Source organism: Gadus macrocephalus, chromosome 5 (assembly GCF_031168955.1).
Source record: "Gadus macrocephalus chromosome 5, ASM3116895v1".
Classification (NCBI taxonomy): Eukaryota; Metazoa; Chordata; class Actinopteri; order Gadiformes; family Gadidae; genus Gadus; species Gadus macrocephalus.
The window spans coordinates 20374341-20399166 of record NC_082386.1 but is presented as its reverse complement, the minus strand read 5'-3'; the positions used below and the strand labels follow the sequence as shown (position 1 = coordinate 20399166).

The following is a 24826-nucleotide window of genomic DNA, read 5'->3' as shown; positions in this document are numbered from 1 at the left end:
TCCTGCTCCACAGGCTGGGAGAAGATGGAGGGCCTCGGCATGGACGGGAACTCCTCGGACCTGGAGGAGGAGGAGGAGGCGGCGGGAGGAGCAGCAGCAGGAGGAGGAGGAGGAGGAGGAGGAGAAGGAGGAAGAGGAGGAGGAGGAGGAGGAGTCCAGGGGAGGAAGCTGGCCCCCCAGACCCCCGACCAGGAGGCCTTCCTCAAGCAGCACTTCGTCACCCTGGCCGACGACACCCCCTCAGGTACCTGACCGATCACAGGCCTGCTGCGGGTCACATGCCCTCCCCTCTGGCCCCTCCCCTCTGGCCCCTCCCCTCTGGCCCCGCCCCTCCGGCCCCTCCCCTGAGCCTCTGGTTCTGCTCCCCAGGGAGTCCCAGCCGCAGCGCGCAGAGCTCCAGCGAGAACCTCAGCATCTCCTCCAGGTTCCACTGCCAAGGAACACAGAACCCTCCCCCCAGGTAACCCTGACCCCTGACCTCCACCCTGACCCCTGACCTCCACCCTGACCCCTCTCTGACCCCTTTACTCCACCCTGACCCCTTTCTGACCCCTGACCTCCACCCTGACCCCTGACCTCCACCCTGACCTCCACCCTGACCCCTCTCTGACCCTTGACCTCCAGCCAGGTGACCTCCACCCTGACTAGGTGGAACATGTCTGTCTGCTGCTCCTCCCCTCTTCTTAGTTGAGTCGAGTTGATTGGTTGAGTTGGCAGGGACCATGTACAGAACAGGTTCTATACTAACCAGAGTCTATACCAACATTACAGACAAACGAAAAACAAACAACAGCATCAGCAACATGACAGAGTAAACATCATACAAAGTACATCAGATGTTTGGTGTTCTACACAAAAGGATCAATGATCGCATGATTGATTCTCTTATTGATCCTCTCCACTCTGCAGGAGGGCTGTGTTCCCATTCTCCTCTGAGACCCCGAGTCAGGCCGGAGGAGGAGGAGGAGGAGGAGGAGGAGGAGGAGGAGGAGGAGACGAAGGAGGAGGAGGAGGAGGAGGAGGAGGAGGAGGAGACGACGAAGGAGGAGCGAAGGGGTCCAGGGTTCAGGTCTCGGAGGTGCGGCCGCTGAACCAGCCCAGCGAGGCCTGGGCCAGGAAGAAACCCCCGGGGGGGGCGGAGTCTAAGAGGAGTGTGGGGGGCGTGGCCAGGGGTGTGGCCTCATACCTAAGCTCCTCCTCTGGCCTCCGAAAGGCCAAATCGGTGCAGAGTCTGATGCCCGACGCAGGTAATACACGCACGCACACACACACACACACACACACACACACACACACACACACACACACACACACACACACACACACACACACACACACACTTTCCTTACTTTCTCTCTCTCCAGCAGAGAAGCCCATCGCTCGCCCCTCCAGGGAGGTGGCCCCCCTCCCCCAGCGCCCCACGACCCTCCCCTCCTCCCCCCGACGCCCCGCCCCCTCTACCCTGCCCACCTCCCCCCGGCCACGCCCGTACCCGCTGGCGGTCTGCCCCGTCGCCATCAACAACCACAACAGCAGCGCTAAACTCAGCCCCGTCAGCGCTAGCATCCCTGCTGGCGTCGTCGCTAGCAGCCTCGCCGCTAGCAGCGTCACCGCTAGCAACATGGCTAGCAGCCCCGTGGCTAGCAGCGCGGCCAGCAGCGTGGCTAGCAGCGTGGCCAGCGGCGATGCTTACGGCGGCGCCGTTAGCTTCCCTGCTAGCGACGCGGCGGCTAGCGGCCTGCGGCGCGCGTCCCGCTCCTACATGAGCCCGACCACCAGCTCCATGGCCAAGATGTCCCGCTCCGCCTCGCTGGGGGACGGCCTGGACACCCTCGCCGAGGACCGCCCACCAGGGGGCGGGGCCTGTGCTTTGGCCGCGCCCCCCAGCGCCAGCGTGGTCCCCACCCTCATCTCCGGCCCATCCGTCGCCGCCGCCTCCTCCTTTGGTAACCACGGCAACCTGCAGGCGAAGCTCAGCGTGGAGTTTGGCCACGCCCTCCCCGACAAGCCCAGCCTGGCGGCGTTCTCGCCGGCCGCCAGGACGGCCCCTGGCTCCTCCTCTTCCTCACCAGCGCCCCTGCGGACCCCCCAGGGCCCCCAGGCCCCAGTGCAGAGCTCCACCTCAGAGACCTGGAACAAAGGGGTGGTCCCCACCGTGGAGCTGCACCACCAGATCCCCCAGGCCCCAGTGCAGAGCTCCACCCCAGAGCCCTCGAGTGTGGAAGTGGTCCCCACCGCGGAGCTGCACCACCAGACCTCCCATGCCCCAGGGCAGAGCTCCACCTCAGAGCCCTGGAGTGTGGAAGTGGTCCCCACCGTGGAGCTGCACCAACAGACCTCCCGGGCCTCAGTGCAGAGCTCCACCTCAGAGCCCTCGAGTGTGGAAGTGGTCCCCACTTTGGAGCTGCACCAACAGACCCCAGCACAGAGCTCTACCTCAGAATCCTGGACAGAAGGAGGGGTCTCCACAACGGAGCTGCACCACAAGGACGCAGCGCAGGGCTCCAATCCAGAGCCCTGGAGGGAGAGAGTGGTCCCCACCGCGGAGCTGCATGTCCAGGCCCTAGACACCAGCCAGGACGAGAAAAGAGGCGATGACGAGTCTTCAGGTGAACCTCCACACACTATCACCTGTCTTACCTCACCATCTGTCTCTCCCGCACCTTGTGACCTGTCTGTGGTGCCCCTATCTCACCTGTCTGAGGTGGCTGCCTGTCTCTCTGACCTGTCTCTCTGACCTGTCTCCCTGACCTGCCTCCCTGACCTGTCTCTCTGACCTGTCTCCCTGACCTGTCTCTCTGACCTGTCTCTCTGACCTGCCTCCCTGACCTGTCTCTCTGACCTGTCTCTCTGACCTGTCTCCCTGACCTGTCTCTCTGACCTGTCTCTCTGACCTGCCTCCCTGACCTGTCTCTCTGACCTGTCTCTCTGACCTGTCTCTCTGACCTGTCTCCCTGACCTGTCTCTCTGACCTGTCTCCCTGACCTGTCTCCCTGCCCTCAGTGAGTCTGGAGGTCTGCAGAGCAGCGGCTGCTGAGCTTCAGAGGACCTTCAGGAGGGCAGCGCACCTCCACAACCTGGTACACACACACACACACACACACACAGTCACACACACAGTCACACACACACACACACACACCACACACACACACACACACACACACACACACACACACACAGTCACACACACACACACACACACACCACACACACCTCCACAGCCTGGTACACACACACACACACACACACACACACACACACACACACACACACACACACACACACCCTGGTACACACACACACACGCATCCACACACACACACACACACACACCCTGGTACACACACACACACACGCATCCACACACACACACACACACACACACAGGTTACATGTGTGTGTGTGTGTGTGTGTGTGTTTTACCTCCAGGTGAGCAGTAGCTCCGCCCCCGCCTCAGCCCCTGATAAAGATGAGATGAACAAGGTCCTATCAGAGGCCTTTGGCAGCCTGAGGGCGGAGCTAAACACCCCAACCCTGGGAAGGCTGGACCCGCAATGCATGCTGGGAGGAGAGGAGCGGGCCCTGGACCTGCTGGAGCGCTACTCCCAGCTCCTCCTGCAGGCTGTGGAGAAGAAGCTGGAGCCCCACTAGACCCCCCCCACGAGACCCCCATCACCTCCTGGACCACTGGACCCCCCCCACGAGACCACCATCACCTCCTGGACCACTGGACCCCCCCCACGAGACCCCCATCACCTCCTGGACCACTGGACCCCCCCCACGAGACCCCCATCACCTCCTGGACCACTGGACCCCCCCCACGAGACCACCATCACCTCCTGGACCACTGGACCCCCCCCACGAGACCACCATCACCTCCTGGACCACTGGACCCCCCCCCCACGAGACCCCCATCACCTCCTGGACCACTAGACCCCCCTCACTTTCTGGTCCTGGTCCACTTGACCCCCCTCACCTTCTGGTCCTGGTCCACTGGACCCCCCTCACCTTCTGGTCCTGGTCCACTTGACCCCCCTGACCTTCTGGTCCTGGTCCACTTGACCCCCCTGACCTTCCGGTCCTGGACCACTAAACCCCCCTCCCCTTCTGGTCCTGGTCCACTGGACCACTGGACCCCCTCCCCTTCTGGTCCTGGACCACTAAACCCCCCTCACCTTCTGGTCCTGGTCCTGGACCAATGGACCCCCCTCCCCTTCTGGTCCTGGACCATCTGGCCTCCCCCCCTGTACTGAGGACCGTGCTGACGTTCCTCCTGGTGTCTCCGGTTCCTCTGGGTTACTGTGCGGATCTTCAAAGAACGTTATGATCTCCGTGGACCTCAGGACCAAGGGACGCGTCCTCTAGAACAGTGTTCAGTCTAGACCATCTGGGTGAGAGGACTACAGTGCGTGCGTGCGTGCGTGCGTGCGTGCGTGCGTGCGTGCGTGCGTGCGTGCGTGCGTGCGTGCGTGCGTGCGTGCGTGCGTGCGCGCGTGTGGTACATACATGTAGTTTATGGGAGCCGAAGTGAAGCAGCCTCTCCTCCGTTGCTACGACAACCAGACCGACAGTCGCTTTGTCGTCGGACCTTCCTTAGTCAGTCGCTATGGCGACGGCGTGAACACTCCGTGTGTATTCCCGCCAGCACAGCGCAGTCCTTTGTGTGCAACGCACTGCACACAGGGCACTGCTACTAGACTAGAGTACTAATACTGATACTATGCTAAAGTACTAATACTGCTACTACACTAGAGACCTGAGTAAAGTCCACTCCACTACGTTTCAGGACGTAGTTCATTATTTATTAACAGTTTGTTATTTTTCAGCACAGTAACTTTTGTGCTGTAACATAATGTTACCATTGTTTGCACTCAAACCGTGTTATACTAATAATAATAATTATATTATGATAATATATTGACAATTATAATGAAATGTATGATGTGGAAGACTGGTTGGACAGACCAAATCTGATTGGTCCAGACACCCTTCCTATCACCACAGACAGGAAACAGTTACAATAGACCATGTATGGGACTGCCCATATATGGTAGTGACGCTGCGCTAGCTGCAGTTGAAGCTAGTCTGTTAGCTTGTTGCTATCATGTTAGCTTGTTGCTATCATGTTAGCTTGCTGACGAACCCTGACCTACACTACGAGGTCGACACTACAGCCATGCGCTACATAGGACCAGTGCCTTGAATGACAACCAGCAGTCTACTGGAGTTCAAGCTGGAACTTGAACTGGTTTTTAAAAAAAAGGCTACTGATCGCTAAATCGACACAAGGTACCCAAAAAAAGTACTCTGCTGTTGTCAAAGATAGATTCGCAAGTCTGCATTTAATAATCCAGCTCGACCTCTCGTCTTCCTGTAAGAGTCACCATCACCAGTTGTATTTTGTAGTTGCGCTTTGAGTACGTGAAAAGCGCTATATAAATTGAATCTATTATTATTATTATTATTTATCCAATGACCAAAGGTCATGTTGTACAGTAGGCATTCCGTTGTTCGGGCGTTTAACCAGGTACATTTTATTCCTTACAGTGTTAACTTAACGTTGTCTTCCTGCAGAACCCTGGTTCTGAGCCTGTGAATAATCATGAACAAAATCAGGTGAACTTTTCCCCCTTAACCCCGTTTACATGACCCGTGGTTTATGACTCCTATGTGCACAAGATAGAACTTAAATTCCTCTTTTTCCATCACTGTACATTCTTAAATAATTGAGTCTTATTTGAATAACGTTTTTTTTTAATAACCTTGTCTATTTTAAATAATGTCCTATTTAATATGATGATCTCGAAGATTTCCGTTTAGTTCCTTTTGGCGACCCCTATGGCGATAAGTGGTAATTTCAGGTGTTTTTGGACCTCAGTTCCATGGCCTCCCAGAGAGCCCTCTGAAGTCTCAGTTGGCATTGGCCCCTTGGCCACGCCTCAATAACTACACCAGTTGGGTTCGGTTGGCTTTGGATTTGCACTTGTTTCTAAAGTTTCATTGTCTGTAGTGATGGATCTTTCTGGCTTTGTTCGGCCTTAGTTTCCGTGTAATCGCTAGCAGACACCGGAAAAAACCCTACGCCAGCTCACACACACAAAGAAACACACAAAGAACCACACACAGAGAAACACGAGACTGCTTAGAGCCAGAAGGACTTGATGTCGCTTTTCAGTGTCGAAGTGGAATAACTGGGCTTATCGAAAGAGATATTGTGTTTTGCTCGTCTCATCTTTGCTCATGTTTGTTCAGTGTCCTCAACCTGGCAACCAACATGAGCTTGGAGTCTGGGCGGAGACAACTCTCCACTGTTGTACGTTTGGGCTGCACTGCAGTACCCATTTTGAACACTCTGGGTCCATGTTTTATAGCACCTTTTAATTAAGAACTAATGCTTAGTTACAATAACGGCCTGGCAAGAGAGCACTGCTGGGTGTTACCTCATTCGGTCTTTTAACAGACATTTATTAACATGCATTTTCGAGATTAATACTTTAAATAAGGTTGTTTAAGCAAACCACGGCCATCACGGAGCCGTCATGCATGGTCAGTGGCGCCCCCTATTGGTGTTTTATAATATAACGGATTTGTAGTGCAGACGACGCTCCATTTCTCTGTTAGAGATGACTAACAGATGGCTTTTGTAAAGGGTTAAGGGTCACACCGCTTTGATTTTAATAAAACAGATCTTAATAATGTGTTTTTAAAGACCAAATGTATATAAATGGGTTAAATTACTGCTTGTCTTTGCACTGCTGGCGTAAACGTATTCTTCCTACTGTTGGTTCTCCTCTCCCCTGAAAGACAATAAAAGATTTGGTGACACGTTTTAAGAGCTTCTCAGGCTCCATCAGTATCACCATGGAGACGCATAACATGTGTAGTTCATAACTATGGACTATAACATGACCGTAACTATTGACTATCACCATAACTATGTTCTATAACAGGACTTTATCAGGCTATAACGGGACTTTATCAGGACTATAACAGGCTTCATCAGAACTTAATCAGGCCTAAAATGATGGGCTATATAACAATGGATGGATGAGGCAAAAAGTTGTTTCCTGTTCAGACCGTGATGACCTTGTTTAGAAACCAATCAATAATCAATACATCTGACCATTCATCTTGAGTCCAGGTTCCATAGATCTGCATATTGATTGAGCGATTGCAAGGTCTCTATTCATCAATTGATGCATCGATCTATAGACCATGAATCTATCTATAGATGGATCAGTCTATTGATCTATAGACCATGGGTCGATCTATAGATCGATCTGTCCATCAGTCTATGGATCTATAGACCATGGGTCCATCTATAGATTGATCATTCCTTCAGTCTATTGATCTATAAACCATGGGTCGAGCTATAGATCGATCGGTCCATCGGTCTATCGATGTATAGACCATGGGTCCATCTATAGATCGATCAGTCTATTGATCTATAGACCATGGGTCCATCTATAGATCGATCAGTCCTTCAGTCTATTGATCTCTGGATCACAGAGGGAAGAGCAGGAATCCTGAGAAGAGGCTGAAGTTGCGGTTGTCGTCATAGAGACGGTAGCTCCCTGGGAGACGGAGGCTGACGGTTTCCCCGGCCTCCAGGAGGAGGGGCGTGGCGGCCGAGCTGCTAGCGTAGCCGCCGTGGCCGTTGAGCTCCAGGCTGAACAGAACCCGCTCCTCGTTCCGGTACAGGTACACCCCCCGGTAGCCCTTCAGGAAGTCCGCCACCGTGAACAGGAAGCAGTAGAGGCCTCTCAGCGGAGCCCTGAAGATGCCTGCAGGAAGTCATGACACACGGATGAACGTGAGCACGCTATAGGCTGACCCGAACCGCGGTTTCGGCACACTTCGGCAGAAGATCCAAACACACAGGAACCGGATTGGCCAACCCAGAGGTAATCAGGAAGTTACGAGAGATAGACACTCCCCTTTCTGTCCATTTACAGAAGGTACAAACGATGGAATGCTACCTCAACACCCCACTGAGTACGTTAGTGTTGGCTGTAGTAATTAGCACTAGCTAGTACCCGTGGTCTGGTTGTAGGCCTGGCCGACGTTGGTGAGGGTCTTGGTGAACACCAGGGTGGTCTCCATGCCGAAGGGTCCGATGGCTCCGGAGTCGCTGAGTCCGGCGGAGAAGGCCACTCGGGGCCGTTCTGGGAGGGGAGGGAGGTTTTAGGGTGAGGTACCGCTGCAGGCCACCCGGGGGCGCTGGCGCTCTACATGGACAGGTCTGGGAACCGCACATTCATTTTCTCGTATTTGAGGCGTGGTTTACGATTGCCCGGAGTCGTTTATTGGGCGCTACGAATGTCTATCATATGAGTCTGTACGCAGCTCATAGCCAATCAAAGCCGGTTGGTAGCAGGGCAAAGACATCCTTCTTGGTAATAAAAGAGTTTAACGCCGAAAGTTGTTATTTTTCAAAATAAACTTGCGTTCCAAACTACTTAGAACACTATCTACAAAAGGTAACGCGTCTGTTGCCATTTTGGATCCGTAAGCTTCGGTGTGTCGCATAGACGTCGTCATCGTCTTGCCGTCCCTCCCCGTTCTGTGATTGGTTCCCTCAGGCGAAAATCGGATCCATGGACCATGCTGCCTAGCAGCGCGAAATAAATTCGCACGCAAGGCAGCATGGGTGGAACCCTACAGCTCAATGCGATGTATTCTGACATTTCGGATTATACGTCATGAGATGGCCATCTCAAACTCGAAGTCTATCTGAGAGATTCTCGTTCATCGTATATAACAGCAGGAGCCCAACCTCGGTTCTGACTCATCCACTGGTCCAAACGCCGCTCGGTTCTGTCCGTCTGGATCTCCATGACTACAGACAGACGGGTCCAGAGCAACACGCATCGTGGATAACAGGTTTTTAGATAAGTTACTGCATGTGGCCACTAGAGGGCGGTGTGGTGCAGGTAGACGGCAGACCTGACGCGTTGGCGTGGAGCTCCGCCAAGAGCCGGCTCAGAACCCCGGCCCTCTCAGCCACACCTCGAGGAGGAGGAGGAGAAGAAATACCAGGGCATTTTTGTCATTATGTTAATAGCATTCAATATAGGATGTTTTAACAATTCAAAACCAATCTGTATGGAGCCACGGTGTTCCTAGAGCTGATTCTGTAGTAGGAGGGGACTACTGAAATGTATGACACGGCTCTTCTCAATGCGGTGCAATGATCCGTTCACTTGCATGGTCCTTCGCGACATCTGGCGGTGAATAATTTTTCAATAATTGACCGTTGCTAAGCATATAGTAACCGCTGTCAAGGAAAGAGAATTTTTTGCCTCTGATTTACGTCTTTGGTATCACTCCGCAAGGTTTCGGAGTGATACCACGGTTGCTAAGCGACGTCAAATAGTCCGTTTTGGGCGGACTATTTCTCTGCTGATCAACACTATGGTAAATGTAAAAAGACACCGGTCCGTTGTGAAGTTATTTTTTCGTTTTGGCAAGTAGCCGTGTAATAAACGGGATAATGTATAGAACATCGTAGATGTTGTTCACCCTGTCGGGGCTTATTTTCCCGATAATGACCGGCGTTCTATACATGATCCCTTACGTACAAAGAGATGTATCTCTTGAAAGGGTATAAAGGGGGCGAAAACGTTACAGCTAGTGCTCCATACTTGCTGTTGTATTCTCGCTGGCGTTCATCCTGGCCTCCAGGGCAGACAGTTCAGCTGAGTGACCTCAATCAGAAATTAATAATGTTAGTGATTATACTGGAAACAGGCAAATTTAGGCTACAGCTAGGTTCTTGTAGGCTGTAGCCAGGCTAATGTAGGCTGTAGCTAGGCTACTGTTTGCTGTAGCCTAACTAAAGTAGGTAGTAGCTAGTCTCACCGTTGTTCTGGGTGTGCAGCTCCTCAACAAGGATCTGTGTGGATCTCAGTCCTTCCTCCAACCCTGAGAAATGATCACACTACAACTAGACTGGACCCGAGTACTAATGTAGGCTATAGACACACCCTCGACCTGAGTCTAATGTAGGCTAAGTAACTACGCTCATGTGGACTGTCGCTAAGATAACGTAGGCTATACCTGAGCTCTCTGTCTTCAGGGTCTTCAAAGAGTCCTCCTCAGCCTCCAACCTGGACTCCAGTGCTGTAAATATACATCTCAGATACAACATATCCGAACTATCCAATCAAACAATTTGATTAACGGTGTGGAAATGTACCGGTTTTACCTTCTCTCAGGTTCTCCCCAGCGGTCACTCTGGCTGCCATGGCAACCCGCTCAGCTTCCTGGACTGAGAGAGTCGTCATAGCAACAGAAGAGTCAGATGCGCTTCTCGAGTCTGGAAGTCCAGAACTTTCCAGCGTTCAGACAGTAGCTCAGCAAATGTGTGAGACCAGATAAGAGCTGAAATACCTTTGGTCAGTTCCTGCAGTTCCTCCAGCTGCCTGCTGGTGGCGCTCCCTGTGGCCTCCAAGTCTGAAACTAGAGTAGAGAATGACATGAGGAGAGGTCTGGACTCACATGGTCATCACATCTGGAGGGAGGACATTCAAGGTTTCTCTGGTCAATGGAGGACAGCTTAGTTTAGATCTTAGGTTAGATATCTAGAGGATCAAGTCCAGCAAATCAAATTTTTCACATATTTTACGCAGATGTGGAAACATGGGAACAAAAGGATGGAGGAATAATCTATTGTGCTATTCTTCTCTGACCACATTCTTGTCAGGTGTACCAGTACTCTGTTGGGTCTTCAGGTATTACTGTGTTGGGTCTAGAGGTGTTCCTGTGTTGTGTTGGGTCTAGAGGTGTTCCTGTGTTGGGTCTAGAGGTGTTCCTGTGTTGGGTCTAGAGGTGTTCCTGTGTTGGGTCTAGAGGTGTTCCTGTGTTGGGTCTAGAGGTGTTCCTGTGTTGTGTCTAGAGGTGTTCCTGTGTTGGGTCTAGAGGTGTTCCTGTGTTGGGTCTAGAGGTGTTCCTGTGTTGGGTCTAGAGGTGTTCCTGTGTTGGGTCTAGAGGTGTTCCTGTGTTGGGTCTAGAGGTGTTCCTGTGTTGGGTCTAGAGGTGTTCCTGTGTTGGGTCTAGAGGTGTTCCTGTGTTGGGTCTAGAGGTGTTCCTGTGTTGGGTCTAGAGGTGTACCTCTGTTCAGTTGGGTCTCCAGGTGCTCCATCAGGGATTGGCTGATGTTGACTCTGGTCTCCACCCTCAGCAGCTGGGAGGTGTGGTCTGGAAGCAGAGAGAACAGCTGCTGGGAACCAGGACAGACTGACCTTCAATGAGGAGGACCACACCTCCTGTTCTGGCCAATACCCTAAAAGCACCTCCTCATATAACCTCCTCACATTGGAGGAGATACAAGGAGGAGTAGCAGCCTTAGGGTGAGGAGCAGAACCTTGAAGAACCACCAGAGAGCAGCTGGGAAACAGGAAGTCAGCAGAACCTCTAGCAGACTCACTGTTGTTCTGGGTGTGCAGCTCCTCAACGAGGATCTGTGTGGATCTCAGTCCTTCCTCCAACCCTGAGGGAAGATCACACTATAACTAGACTGGACCCGAGGACTAATGTAGGCTAAGTAGCTAAGCTCATGTAGGCTGTCGCTAAGCTGACGTTGGCTTTACCTGAGCTCTCTGCCTTCAGTGTCTTCAAAGCGGCCTCCTCAGCCTCTAACCTGGACTCCAGCGCTGTAAATATAGACCTCGGGTATATTTAAATTTTTCCAATCAAACAAGCAGATTAACGGCGTGAAATCATACTGCCATTACCTTGTCTCTGGCTCTCCCCAGCGGTCATTCTGGCTGCCATGGCAACCCGCTCAGCTTCCTGGGCTGAAGGAGTCGTCGTGGAAACAGACAAGTCAGAGGTGCTTCTCGAGTCTGGAAGTCCAGAACTTTCCAATGTTCAGACCGTAGCTCAGCAAACGTTTGAGACGAGATAAGAGTGTAAATACCTTTGGTCAGTTCCTGCAGTTCCTCCAGCTGCCTGCTGGTGGCGCTCCCTGTAGCCTCCAAGTCTGAAACTAGAGTAGAGAATGACATGAGGAGGTCTGGACTCATCTGGACTTGAGCCGGGTCTTGAGGTGTTCCGGTGTTGGGTCTAGAGGTGTTCCTGTGTTGGGTCTAGAGGTGTTCCTGTGTTGGGTCTAGAGGTGTTCCTGTGTTGGGTCTAGAGGTGTTCCTGTGTTGGGTCTAGAGGCGTTCCTGTGTTGGGTCTAGAGGTGTTCCTGTGTTGGGTCTAGAGGTGTTCCTGTGTTGGGTCTAGAGGTGTTCCTGTGTTGGGTCTAGAGGTGTTCCTGTGTTGGGTCTAGAGGTGTTCCTGTGTTGTGTTGGGTCTAGAGGTGTTCCTGTGTTGGGTCTAGAGGTGTTCCTGTGTTGGGTCTAGAGGTGTTCCTGTGTTGGGTCTAGAGGTGTTCCTGTGTTGGGTCTAGAGGTGTTCCTGTGTTGTGTTGGGTCTAGAGGTGTTCCTGTGTTGGGTCTAGAGGTGTTCCTGTGTTGGGTCTAGAGGTGTTCCTGTGTTGGGTCTAGAGGTGTTCCTGTGTTGGGTCCAGAGGTGTTCCTGTGTTGGGTCTAGAGGTGTTCCTGTGTTGGGTCTAGAGGTGTTCCTGTGTTGGGTCTAGAGGTGTTCCTGTGTTGTGTTGGGTCTAGAGGTGTTCCTGTGTTGGGTCTAGAGGTGTTCCTGTGTTGGGTCTAGAGGTGTTCCTGTGTTGGGTCTAGAGGTGTTCCTGTGTTGGGTCTAGAGGTGTTCCTGTGTTGTGTTGGGTCTAGAGGTGTTCCTGTGTTGGGTCTAGAGGTGTTCCTGTGTTGGGTCTAGAGGTGTTCCTGTGTTGGGTCTAGAGGTGTTCCTGTGTTGGGTCTAGAGGTGTTCCTGTGTTGGGTCTAGAGGTGTTCCTGTGTTGGGTCTAGAGGTGTTCCTGTGTTGGGTCTAGAGGTGTTCCTGTGTTGGGTCTAGAGGTGTTCCTGTGTTGGGTCTAGAGGTGTTCCTGTGTTGGGTCTAGAGGTGTTCCTGTGTTGGGTCTAGAGGTGTTCCTGTGTTGGGTCTAGAGGTGTTCCTGTGTTGGGTCTAGAGGTGTTCCTGTGTTGGGTCTAGAGGTGTTCCTGTGTTGGGTCTAGAGGTGTTCCTGTGTTGGGTCTAGAGGTGTTCCTGTGTTGGGTCTAGAGGTGTTCCTGTGTTGGGTCTAGAGGTGTTCCTGTGTTGGGTCTAGAGGTGTTCCTGTGTTGGGTCTAGAGGTGTTCCTGTGTTGGGTCTAGAGGTGTTCCTGTGTTGGGTCTAGAGGTGTTCCTGTGTTGTGTTGGGTCTAGAGGTGTTCCTGTGTAGTGTTGGGTCTAGAGGTGTTCCTGTGTAGTGTTGGGTCTAGAGGTGTTCCTGTGTTGGGTCTAGAGGTGTTCCTGTGTTGGGTCTAGAGGTGTTCCTGTGTAGTGTTGTGTCTAGAGGTGTACCTCTGTTCAGTTGGGTCTCCAGGTGCTCCATCAGGGATTGGCTGATGTTGACTCTGGTCTCCACCCTCAGCAGCTGGGAGGTGTGGTCTGGAAGCAGAGAGAACAGCTGCTGGGAACCAGGACAGACTGACCTACAATGAGGAGGACCACACCTCCTGTTCTGGTCAATACCCTAAAAGCACCTCCTCATATCACCTCCTCACATCACCTCCTCATATCACCTCACATTGGAGGATATACCAGGAGGAGAAGCACCATAAGGGGAAGAGGAGAACCTTGAAGAACCACCAGAGAGCAGCTAGGGAACAGGAAGTGAGCAGAACCTGTAGCAGACTCACTGTTGTTCTGGATGTGCAGCTCCTCAACGAGGATCTGTGTGGATCTCAGTCCTTCCTCCAACCCTGAGGAAAGATCACATTATAACTAGACTAGACCCGAGTACTAATGTAGGCTATAGACACACCCTGAACCTGAGTACTAATGTAGGCTATAGACACACCCTGCACCTGAGTACTAATGTAGGCTATAGACACACCCTCTACCTGAGTACTAATGTAGGCTATAGACACACCCTCTACCTGAGTACTAATGTAGGCTATAGACGCACCCTCTACCTGAGTACTAATGTAGGCTATCGACACACCCTTGACCAGAGTACTAATGAACGCTAAGTAGCTAAGCTTATGTAGGCTTTCGCTAATCTAAAGTAGGCTATACCTGAGCTCTCTGTCTTCAGGATCTTCAAAGCGGCCTCTTCAGCCTCTAACCTGGACTCCAGCGCTGTAAATAAGAATCTCAGATATATAAAAATTATCCAAACAAGCAAGCAGATTAACAGAGTGAAAATGTACTGGTGTTACCTTCTCTCTGGCTCTCCCCAGTGGTCACTCTGGCTGCCATGGCAACCCGCTCAGCTTCCTGGGCTGTAAGAGTCGTCATAGCAACAGACGAGTAAGAGGCGCTTTTGGAGTCTGGAAGTCCAGAACTTTCCGATGTTCAGACCGTAGCTCAGCAAACATGTGAGACGAGATAAGAGTGTCAATACCTTTGGTCAGTTCCTGCAGTACCTCCAGCTGCCTGCTGGTGGCGCTCCCTGTAGCCTCCAAGTCTGAAACTAGAGTATAGAATGACATGAGGAGGTCTGGACTCATCTGGACATCACATCTGGAGGGAGGACATTCAAGGTTTCTCTGGCCACTGGAGGACGTCTTAGTTTAGATCTTAGGTTAGATATCTAGAGTATCTTCAAGTCAAGCAAATCTCATCTTTCACATATTTTACGCAGATGTGGAAACATGGGAGCACATGATTGCGGGATAATCTATTGTGCTATTCTTCTCTGACCACATTCTTGTCAGGTGTACCAGTACTCTGTTGGGTCTTCAGGTATTACTGTGTGGGGTCTAGAGGTGTTCCTGTGTAGTGTTGGGTCTAGAGGTGTATCTGTGTTGTGTTGGGTCTAGAGGTGTACCTCTGTTCAGTCGGGTCTCCAGGTGCTCCATCAGGGATTGGCTGATGTTGACTCTGGTCTCCACCCTCCTCAGCTGGGAGGTGTGGTCTGGAAGAAGAGAGAACAGCTGCTGGGAACCAGGACAGACTGACCTACAATGAGGAGTACCACACCTCCTGTTCTGGCCAATGCCCTAAAAGCACCTCCTCATACCCCCTCCTCACATTGGAGGAGATACAAGGAGGAGTAGCAGCCTTAGGGTGAATAGGAAACCTTGAGGAACCACCAGAAAGCAGCTAGGGAACAGGAAGTCAGCAGAACCTCTAGCAGACTTACGGTTGTTCTGGGTGTGCAGCTTTTCAACGAGGATCTGTGTTGATCTCAGTCCTTCCTCCAACCCTGAGGAAAGATCACACTATAACTAGACTGGACCCAAGTACTAATGTAGGCTATAGACACCCTGGACCTGAGTTATAATGTAGGCTAAGTAGCTAAGCTCATGTAAGCCGAAGCTAGGCTAACATAGGCTATACCTGAGCTCTCTGTCTTCAGGGTCTTCAAAGCGGCCTCCTCAGCCTCTAACCTGGACTCCAGAGCTGTAAATATACATCTCAGATATGTTTCAATGATCCAATCAAGCAAGCAGATTAACGGCGTGAAAATGTACTGCTGTTACCATCTCTCTGGCTCTCCCCAGCTGTTACTCTGGCTGCCATGGCAACCCGCTCAGCTTCCTGGGCTGAAAGAGTCGTCGTAGCAACAGACAAGTCATGTTGCAGTTCCTCCAGCTGCCTGCTGGTGGCGCTCCCTGTCGCCTCCAAGTCTGAAACTAGAGTAGAGAATGACATGAGGAGGTCCGGACTCAGCTGGACATCACATCTGGAGGGAGGACCTTCAAGGTTTCTCTGGCCACTGGAGGACCTCTTAGGTTAGATCTTAGGTTAGATATCTAGAGGATCTTCAAGTCCAGCAAATCTCATCTTTCACATATTTTATGCAGATTAGGAAACATGGGAGCAAAGGATGGAGGAATAATCTATTGTGCTATTCTTCTCTGACCACAGTCTTGTCAGGTGTACCAGTACTCTGTTTGGTGTCCAGGTATTACTGTGTTGGGTCCAGAGGTGTTCCTGTGTTGGGTCTAGAGGTGTTCCTGTGTTGGGTCTAGAGGTGTTCCTGTGTTGGGTCTAGAGGTGTTCCTGTGTTGTGTCTAGAGGTGTTCCTGTGTTGGGTCTAGAGGTGTTCCTGTGTTGGGTCTAGAGGTGTTCCTGTGTTGGGTCTAGAGGTGTTCCTGTGTTGTGTTGGGTCTAGAGGTGTTCCTGTGTTGGGTCTAGAGGTGTTCCTGTGTTGGGTCTAGAGGTGTTCCTGTGTTGGGTCTAGAGGTGTTCCTGTGTTGGGTCTAGAGGTGTTCCTGTGTTGGGTCTAGAGGTGTTCCTGTATAGTGTTGGGTCTAGAGGTGTTCCTGTGTTGGGTCTAGAGGTGTTCCTGTGTTGTGTTGGGTCTAGAGGTGTTCCTGTGTTGGGTCTAGAGGTGTTCCTGTGTTGGGTCTAGAGGTGTTCCTGTGTTGGGTCTAGAGGTGTTCCTGTGTTGGGTCTAGAGGTGTTCCTGTGTTGTGTTGGGTCTAGAGGTGTTCCTGTGTTGGGTCTAGAGGTGTTCCTGTGTTGGGTCTAGAGGTGTTCCTGTGTTGGGTCTAGAGGTGTTCCTGTGTTGGGTCTAGAGGTGTTCCTGTGTTGGGTCTAGAGGTGTTCCTGTGTTGGGTCTAGAGGTGTTCCTGTGTTGGGTCTAGAGGTGTTCCTGTGTTGGGTCTAGAGGTGTTCCTGTGTTGGGTCTAGAGGTGTTCCTGTGTTGTGTTGGGTCTAGAGGTGTTCCTGTGTTGGGTCTAGAGGTGTTCCTGTGTTGGGTCTAGAGGTGTTCCTGTGTAGTGTTGTGTCTAGAGGTGTACCTCTGTTCAGTTGGGTCTCCAGGTGCTCCATCAGGGATTGGCTGATGTTGACTCTGGTCTCCACCCTCAGCAGCTGGGAGGTGTGGTCTGGAGGCAGAGAGAACAGCTGCTGGGAACCAGGACAGACTGACCTACAATGAGGAGGACCACACCTCCTGTTCTGGTCAATACCCTAAAAGCACCTCCTCATATCACTTCCTCACATTGGAGGAGATACTAGGAGGAGATGCAGCTTTAGGGTGAATAGGAAACCTTGAGGAACCACCAGAGAGCAGCTAGGGAACAGGAAGTCAGCAGAACCTCTAGCAGACTTACGGTTGTTCTGGGTGTGCAGCTTTTCAACGAGGATCTGTGTTGATCTGAGTCCTTCCTCCAACCCTGAGGAAAGATCACACTATAACTAGACTGGACCCGAGTACTAATGTAGGCTATAGACACCCTGGACCTGAGTTATAATGTAGGCTAAGTAGCTAAGCTCATGTAAGCCGAAGCTAGGCTAACATAGGCTATACCTGAGCTCTCTGTCTTCAGGGTCTTCAAAGCGGCCTCCTCAGCCTCTAACCTGGACTCCAGAGCTGTAAATATACATCTCAGATATGTTTCAATGATCCAATCAAGCAAGCAGATTAACGGCGTGAAAATGTACTGCTGTTACCATCTCTCTGGCTCTCCCCAGCTGTTACTCTGGCTGCCATGGCAACCCGCTCAGCTTCCTGGGCTGAAAGAGTCGTCGTAGCAACAGACAAGTCATGTTGCAGTTCCTCCAGCTGCCTGCTGGTGGCGCTCCCTGTAGCCTCCAAGTCTGAAACTAGAGTAGAGAATGACATGAGGAGGTCCGGACTCAGCTGGACATCACATCTGGAGGGAGGACATTCAAGGTTTCTCTGGCCACTGGAGGACCTCTTAGGTTAGATCTTAGGTTAGATATCTAGAGGATCTTCAAGTCCAGCAAATCTCATCTTTCACATATTTTATGCAGATTAGGAAACATGGGAGCAAAGGATGGAGGAATAATCTATTGTGCTATTCTTCTCTGACCACAGTCTTGTCAGGTGTACCAGAACTCTGTTGGGTCTTCAGGTATTACTGTGTGGGGTCCAGAGGTGTTCCTGTGTTGGGTCTAGAGGTGTTCCTGTGTTGGGTCTAGAGGTGTTCCTGTGTTGGGTCTAGAGGTGTTCCTGTGTTGGGTCTAGAGGTGTTCCTGTGTTGGGTCTAGAGGGGTTCCTGTGTTGGGTCTAGAGGTGTTCCTGTGTTGTGTTGGGTCTAGAGGTGTTCCTGTGTTGGGTCTAGAGGTGTTCCTGTGTTGGGTCTAGAGGTGTTCCTGTGTTGGGTCTAGAGGTGTTCCTGTGTTGGGTCTAGAGGTGTTCCTGTGTTGGGTCTAGAGGTGTTCCTGTGTTGTGTTGGGTCTAGAGGTGTTCCTGTGTTGGGTCTAGAGGTGTTCCTGTGTTGGGTCTAGAGGTGTTCCTGTGTTGGGTCTAGAGGTGTTCCTGTGTTGGGTCTAGAGGTGTTCCTGTGTTGGGTCTAGAGGTGTTCCTGTGTTGGGTCTAGAGGTGTTCCTGTGTTGGGTCTAGAGGTGTTCCTGTGTTGGGTCTAGAGGTGTTCCTGTGTTGGGTCCAGAGGTGTTCCTGTGTTGGGTCCAGAGGTGTTCCTGTGTTGGGTCTAGAGGTGTTCCTGTGTTGGGTCTAGAGGTGTTCCTGTGTTGGGTCTAGAGGTGTTCCTGTGTTGGGTCTAGAGGTGTTCCTGTGTTGGGTCTAGAGGTGTTCCTGTGTTGGGTCTAGAGGTGTTCCTGTGTTGTGTCTAGAGGTGTTCCTGTGTTGTGTCTAGAGGTGTTCCTGTGTTGGGTCTAGAGGTGTTCCTGTGTTGGGTCTAGAGGTGTTCCTGTATAGTGTTGGGTCTAGAGGTGTTCCTGTGTTGGGTCTAGAGGTGTTCCTGTGTTGTGTTGGGTCTAGAGGTGTTCCTGTGTTGGGTCTAGAGGTGTTCCTGTGTTGGGTCTAGAGGTGTTCCTGTGTTGGGTCTAGAGGTGTTCCTGTGTTGGGTCTAGAGGTGTTCCTGTGTTGGGTCTAGAGGTGTTCCTGTGTTGGGTCTAGAGGTGTTCCTGTGTAGTGTTGTGTCTAGAGGTGTACCTCTGTTCAGTTGGGTCTCCAGGTGCTCCATCAGGGATTGGCTGATGTTGACTCTGGTCTCCACCCTCAGCAGCTGGGAGGTGTGGTCTGGAAGCAGAGAGAACAGCTGCTGGGAACCAGGACAGACTGACCTACAATGAGGAGGACCCCACCTCCTGTTCTGGTCAATACCCTAACAGCACCTCCTCATATCACCTCCTCACATTGTGGGAGATATAAGCAGGAGATGCCGTTAGGGGGAGTAGATAAACGTACCTGATACCTTCCTCTGTAGCTCCAACAGAGTGCTCTCATTGGACCTCGCTTTGGACTCCATTGCTGGAAGGAAGTCCCAACACACAGGCTTTCATTATGTTAATATTCAATACATTGGTTTATTGTTACACACACTGCTGGACTACATAAACCACTGCGAGTCCCTCCATACCTTCAGTCCCGTTCGCACTGACATCTAGCCGGTCCTCCAGAGCAGACAGCGAGCTCTCCTGGTCTGAGAATCAACCAATCAAAACCCTCAGTTACTGCCATAACCAATCACATGATTACTGTCAAAAACAATCACATTACCTAGATTACTGTCAAAACTTGAAACCTTCACATCCACAGTTATAAACCATGGTGTCTATGAGTCCCCGCATTACATGACAAAACTCAACTTAACAGCTCTGCCCGAACATGCAAGCACTGGCATCAAGGTGGGGGTCCTACCTGTTAGCCGGCCGTCAAGTTCCCTTAGCTGCCCCCTCACAGCGGATAGCTCAGCTGAAAGGAACAATTAGACCTTTATCTTTCATGTGTTGGGTTAGGCCCTAACCCAAGTCATGCATGTTTCAGCTTACCCTAACATGGAGGGATAGCTGAAACACTTTGGGTTAGCTGAAAGGGATCTACCCAGTGATACGTTTTTACCCGCAGACATGTAAGTATCTCTGCAGGTGTGTTACCTTTGCAGGTGAGTGTACCTGTGCAGATGGGTGTACCTGTATAGGTGGGTGTACCGGTGGAGGTGGGTGTACTGGTGGTAAGTCTGGTCATCAGATCCAACCGGTTCTCAGTTTCGTTCATCCTTCTCCTTAAATCGGACAGTTCAGTGGACCCTAGAGAACATTAGGATCCATAAGAGAACGTTACTGAGTAGAGAAAATTACTGCCTCATATATTACATCTATATTTTATGATATGACGTTCTTTTATATTTCATTAATCTATATTTTAGATTATTTAGTTTATTTGTGACCATCAATGCTGGCTCCTATGGAAGCGACCAGGTAGCTACACACCTGTACTTCCTGCCAACGGCTGCGCCACCTGGATGGAGGTCGAACCCAGATGCATCTCTACGGAAACTAGTCTGGTTTCCATGGATACCAGTGTCTCTGTATGGTCTGAAATCATAAACCACAAACCCCTGCTGGCCTCTGATACAACCTCACATATTTGTATTCATCACTTCCTGTTGTACACGTTATGCTTTTAATCACATAGGGGTGTATGTCAGGTAGTGTTAGGGTTGTATCAGTGGCGATACAACCCCCCCCCCCCCCCCCCGTGCCTCCATGGTTGAAATAGTACCCTCAAGAGTGGCGAATACGAGTGAAAGTGCCATATTGGCTGCCCTTTACATGTGGAAAAAAATGATTGGGTGCCCTCTGGTGCACCTTCATACAATAAATTATGATGATGAGCCCCAGAACAAGAAAATTCGATAACGTGCCTCAATGAGTGCCCTTACAGTGCCTACATGGTTGAAAAAAATTGCCCTCTAGAGTGGTGAATACGAGAGAAAGTGCCATACATGATGCATCATAGCTTTTTGCAGGCTGGTTGGGCCCCATGTTGTGCAGAATGTGCCCTTTTGATTTTTTCGCCCCTGCCCTTCAAACAGTCTGAGTCCGCCACTGGGTTGTATAAAGTAGGTTAGGCGTATGGGTTAGGGTTAGGTGTACGACCCTTACTGTCACTCTGTGTCTGGAGGATGTTCAGCTGGGCAGAGCAGGAGTCCATCCGGTTCTGCAACTCTGCCATCTTAGCACTTCCTTCTGAAGTCCCAGAATTATCTCCTGGTCGTACCACTGAGAACACTGGAGACCAGGTTACCAGCTAAACTACCCACTGGACACCAGGTTACCAGCTAAACTACCCACTGGAGACCAGGTTACCAGCTAAACTACCCACCGGGGACCATGTTACCAGATAAACTACACACCACTAGAGACCAGGCCACCTACTGAACTACATACCACGAACCATTTGGTTAACAGCTCAACTACACACTGGAGACCAGGTTACCTGATTACCAGGTTTCTTTATGGTTTTGTGTGTTCTTTTGTCGATGTGTGTAAACGTGTAGTTGTGTGTCAGACCTGAACGTTGTCTCCTGAGTTCCTCCATCTGATTCTCAGCAGAACACATCCTGGCTGACAGCACTACACACAGACACACACACACAATGCAGAGTTGCCGTGAGTAGTAGTGTATAGTTAATGGGACGCTGGGACCAGGCAAAGACAGGTGAGTCTCACCTGCGTTCCTCCTCCTGAGCTGCTCCACTGTGCTCTCGCTCGCTCTTAGCCTCATCACCAGGAAGGGCAGCTTCTCCAACAGCTCTGCAGACAGGACACACACACCTGGTTACCAAGGCAACCCTGGTCAGGTGTCAGTCAGGTTACTGCTGAGGGAGACAGGTGAGGGTGAGACGGGTAACCGTGAGGGTAAGACAGGTAACAGTAAGGGTGACACAGGTCACAGGTGAGTTAGACAGGTGACAGGTAACAGATCAGGGTTAGAGAGGTGATGGTGAGATCGGTAAAAGGTGAGTCAGACAGGTAACAAGTGAGGGTTAGACAAGTAGCAGGTCAGAGTTAGAGAGGTAAGGATGAGGCAGGTAACAGGTGAGTTTGACTGGTAACAGGTGAGTATGACTGGTAACCGGTGAGTTAGACAGGTAACATTTGAGTTTGACAGGTTATAGGTGAGTGAGTCAGGTAACAGATGAGTTAGACAGGTTACACAGGTGAGAGTAATAAGACCCACCTGTGTTCTTATTCTTCAGGTGATCCACCTCGGCCTCCTGGGCGTCCAGCCGGGGCTCCAGAACTGAAACCACATCACCCATCACTCATCACCCATCACTCATCACTTCATCACTCATCACTTCATCACCCATCACTCCATCATCATCACTCCATCACTCATCACTCCATCACTCATCACTCCATCACTCATCACTCAATCACTCATCACTTCATCACTCATCCCTCCATCACTCATCCCTCCATCATCACTCATCCCTCCATCACTCATCCCTCCATCACTCATCACTCCATCACTCATCCCTCCATCACTCATCCCTCCATCACTCATCACTCCATCACTCATCCCTCCATCACTCATCCCTCCATCACTCATCCCTCCATCACTCATCACTCCATCACTCATCCCTCCATCACTCATCACTCCATCACTCATCCCTCCATCACTCATCCCTCCATCACTCATCCCTCCATCACTCATCCCTCCATCATCACTCATCCCTCCATCATCACTCATCACTCCATCACTCATCCCTCCATCACTCATCACTCCATCACTCATCCCTCCATCACTCATCCCTCCATCATCACTCATCCCTCCATCATCACTCCATCACTCATCCCTCCATCACTCATCCCTCCATCACTCATCACTCCATCACTCATCACTCCATCACTCATCACTCCATCACTCATCACTTCATCACTCCATCACTCATCACTTCATCACTCATCCCTCCATCACTCATCCCTCCATCATCACTCCATCACCCATCCCTCCATCACTCATCCCTCCATCATCACTCCATCACTCATCACTTCATCACTCATCCCTCCAGCCTCATCACTCCATCACTCATCCCTCCATCACTCATCCCTCCATCATCACTCCATCACCCATCCCTCCATCACTCATCCCTCCATCATCCCTCCATCATCATCCCTCCATCATCACTCATCACTTCATCACTCATCACTCCATCACTCATCCCTCCATCCTCCCACCAACATCCCGTCCCACTTCCACGTGGCCCACATCCATCACTGCTCAAGGTTACTACGGCCACCTCCCGGTAATCTAGAGGCATGGAGTCGTTTCCTCCACCAGGTTCTTCATCGCACTGAACAGGTTGGCTGTCAACAACTGTCCCGTCCATCTGTCTAGAACGAGGAACACTGTGGGGAGGAGCTTATGGAACCATCATGGCCTAGCCCAGAAAGTGTCGCCACAGAGAGCGGAGCGGAAAACCTTTGAGATGACCGTTTACGTCAGCAGTACAACAAGCTAGTGGGATCAAGCACCAGGTCGAGCACGTTGGACCTGAATCCGGCCGGCTATATCAGCCGCCGGACACACATCTCCAGACCCGCCGCTTCTCACTCTAGACTTTAGTTCTACTTAATTCCTGAGGAAAAGACCCAGGCCAGCTCAGAGTCAAGGCCTGGGTCTGAGTTTACCTGAGTTCTGCTCCTCCAGATCCTCTATCCTGGACAAGGACCGGGTCAGTCCGAGCACCTGGTCCTGGGTGAGGTTCACCTGGACCTGCAGGGCCTCCAGGCCCCGGACCCGCTCCGAGGTCTCCAGGGAGGCCAGCTGCTGGTCCTGGACCCTGGTCTCCAGGCCCCTGAGGACCAGCCGCTGGGACACCGCCTGCTCGCTCAGCCGGAGGACCAGGTCCTTCAGACCCGTCAGGTGGTCCCAGAGGAACAGCACGTCTACCCCCTCCCCCTGGACCCCCACCGGGCCCGGGTCGGGCGTAGACTGGGCCTGACCAGGACCCGAGGACCCGGCTAGACCTGGTCCGGAGGCCAGGAGAAGCAGGACAACCAGCAGCACCCCAACACAGCTCATTCTGCTGGCAAGTCTGGCAGGATTACACCTCCTGGTACACACACACACACACTTATACACACACACACACACACACACACACACACACACACACACACACACACACACACACACACACACACTTATACACACACACACACACTTATACACACACACACACACACTTATACACATACACACACACACACACACATACTTATACACACACACACACTTATTCACAAACACACACACACACACACACACACACTTATACACATACACACACTTATACACACATACTTATACACGCACGAACACACACACACACACTTATACATACACAAACACACACACACACACACTTATGCAAACACGCACACAAACTTAAATACTCACACACACACACTTATACCCACATACATACTTATACACACCCTCGTACACACACACACTCGTTTGCAGCACTCAGTAAGACACGCATGGTTGGTTTGAGGATTCTTCTGGAATATTCTAATCAATGTGTCTTTCTTCGAAGTAAGATCTACCTATTTAAATACTTATTTTGTAACATTCAGTTTAAACTCAAACCACAGGAAAAAATGTAGATTTGGTGTTGGCATACCCAACATAGCAGAGGGCTAATCTCTTTTAGCTCTTGCTAAACACATAGCGTGACGGCTAAAGATTTCACACACTCACACCTCCATCCCATGACCCTCTAACACGCGAGCATGGTCAGATAGTGCATTGGTTAATGACCGTTCTGTATTCACTGTCCACCCCCTACCTGCTCCTTAACGACTTGTTTCTGTACTGTCTAACCCCTACCTGCTCCTTAACGAACTGTTTCTGTACTGTCTAACCCCTACCTGCTCCTTAACGAACTGTTTCTGTATTCTCTAACCCCTACCTGCTCCTTAACGACCCGTTTCTGTACTGTCTAACCCCTACCTGCTCCTTAACGACCTGTTTCTGTACTGTCTAACCCCTACCTGCTCCTTAACGACCAGTTTCTGTACTGTCTAACTCATAATAA

The 24826-nt window shown here is 51.2% G+C and overlaps 2 protein-coding genes across 14 annotated transcripts in view; one reads left to right on the top strand and one right to left on the bottom strand.

The window, feature by feature from the left end:
• The window catches only part of mapkbp1 (mitogen-activated protein kinase binding protein 1), a 23903-nt gene extending 20153 nt beyond the window's left edge, over positions 1-3750 (top strand). Inside the window, 6 exon segments of the mRNA XM_060051305.1 lie at positions 14-244; positions 370-460; positions 910-1247; positions 1368-2609; positions 3004-3080; positions 3433-3750. Coding sequence (XP_059907288.1) covers positions 14-244; positions 370-460; positions 910-1247; positions 1368-2609; positions 3004-3080; positions 3433-3654 — 2201 coding nt within the window. The 3' untranslated portion in view covers positions 3655-3750.
• Positions 3751-5252: 1502 nt separating this feature from the next.
• On the bottom strand, positions 5253-24641 carry LOC132457230 (centriolin-like). 13 transcript variants are annotated; one of them, XM_060051364.1, is made up of 39 exons: positions 23415-24632; positions 21958-22020; positions 21447-21530; positions 21288-21350; positions 20880-21005; positions 20205-20309; positions 19905-20021; positions 19633-19686; positions 19352-19414; positions 19180-19242; positions 18925-19011; positions 17457-17603; positions 17314-17376; positions 17117-17179; positions 16802-16888; positions 15536-15688; positions 15393-15455; positions 15196-15258; positions 14881-14967; positions 14455-14523; positions 14270-14332; positions 14127-14189; positions 13748-13810; positions 13410-13496; positions 11924-11992; positions 11739-11801; positions 11595-11657; positions 11432-11494; positions 11116-11202; positions 10396-10464; positions 10211-10273; positions 10063-10125; positions 9865-9927; positions 9648-9710; positions 8950-9012; positions 8780-8842; positions 8040-8168; positions 5481-7787; positions 5253-5414 (listed from the first exon to the last, which is right to left on the bottom strand). In XM_060051364.1, exons 1-38 carry the CDS (start codon positions 23980-23982, stop codon positions 7507-7509), a joined length of 3666 nt encoding a protein of 1221 aa, XP_059907347.1. In that variant the 5' UTR covers positions 23983-24632; the 3' UTR covers positions 5253-5414; positions 5481-7506. The 13 variants fall into 13 exon arrangements, with proteins under 13 accessions (XP_059907347.1, XP_059907346.1, XP_059907351.1 ...); XM_060051363.1 differs by having other exon boundaries at positions 17457-17609; positions 23415-24629; XM_060051368.1 differs by lacking the exon at positions 11432-11494 and having other exon boundaries at positions 17457-17609; positions 23415-24633.
• Between the last annotated feature and the right edge of the window lie 185 nt (positions 24642-24826).

Coding starts and splice junctions, on each gene's coding strand:
- LOC132457230 (XM_060051363.1), bottom strand. CDS start 23,982: ATGTGTATAAGTGTGTGTGTGTGTGTGTATAAGTGTGTGTGTGTGTGT. Junction 14,190..14,269: donor TGGGGAGAGCCAGAGAGAAG/GTAACACCAGTA, acceptor TCTTATTTACAG/CGCTGGAGTCCAGGTTAGAG. Junction 11,495..11,594: donor ACTGAAGGCAGAGAGCTCAG/GTAAAGCCAACG, acceptor ATCTTCCCTCAG/GGTTGGAGGAAGGACTGAGA.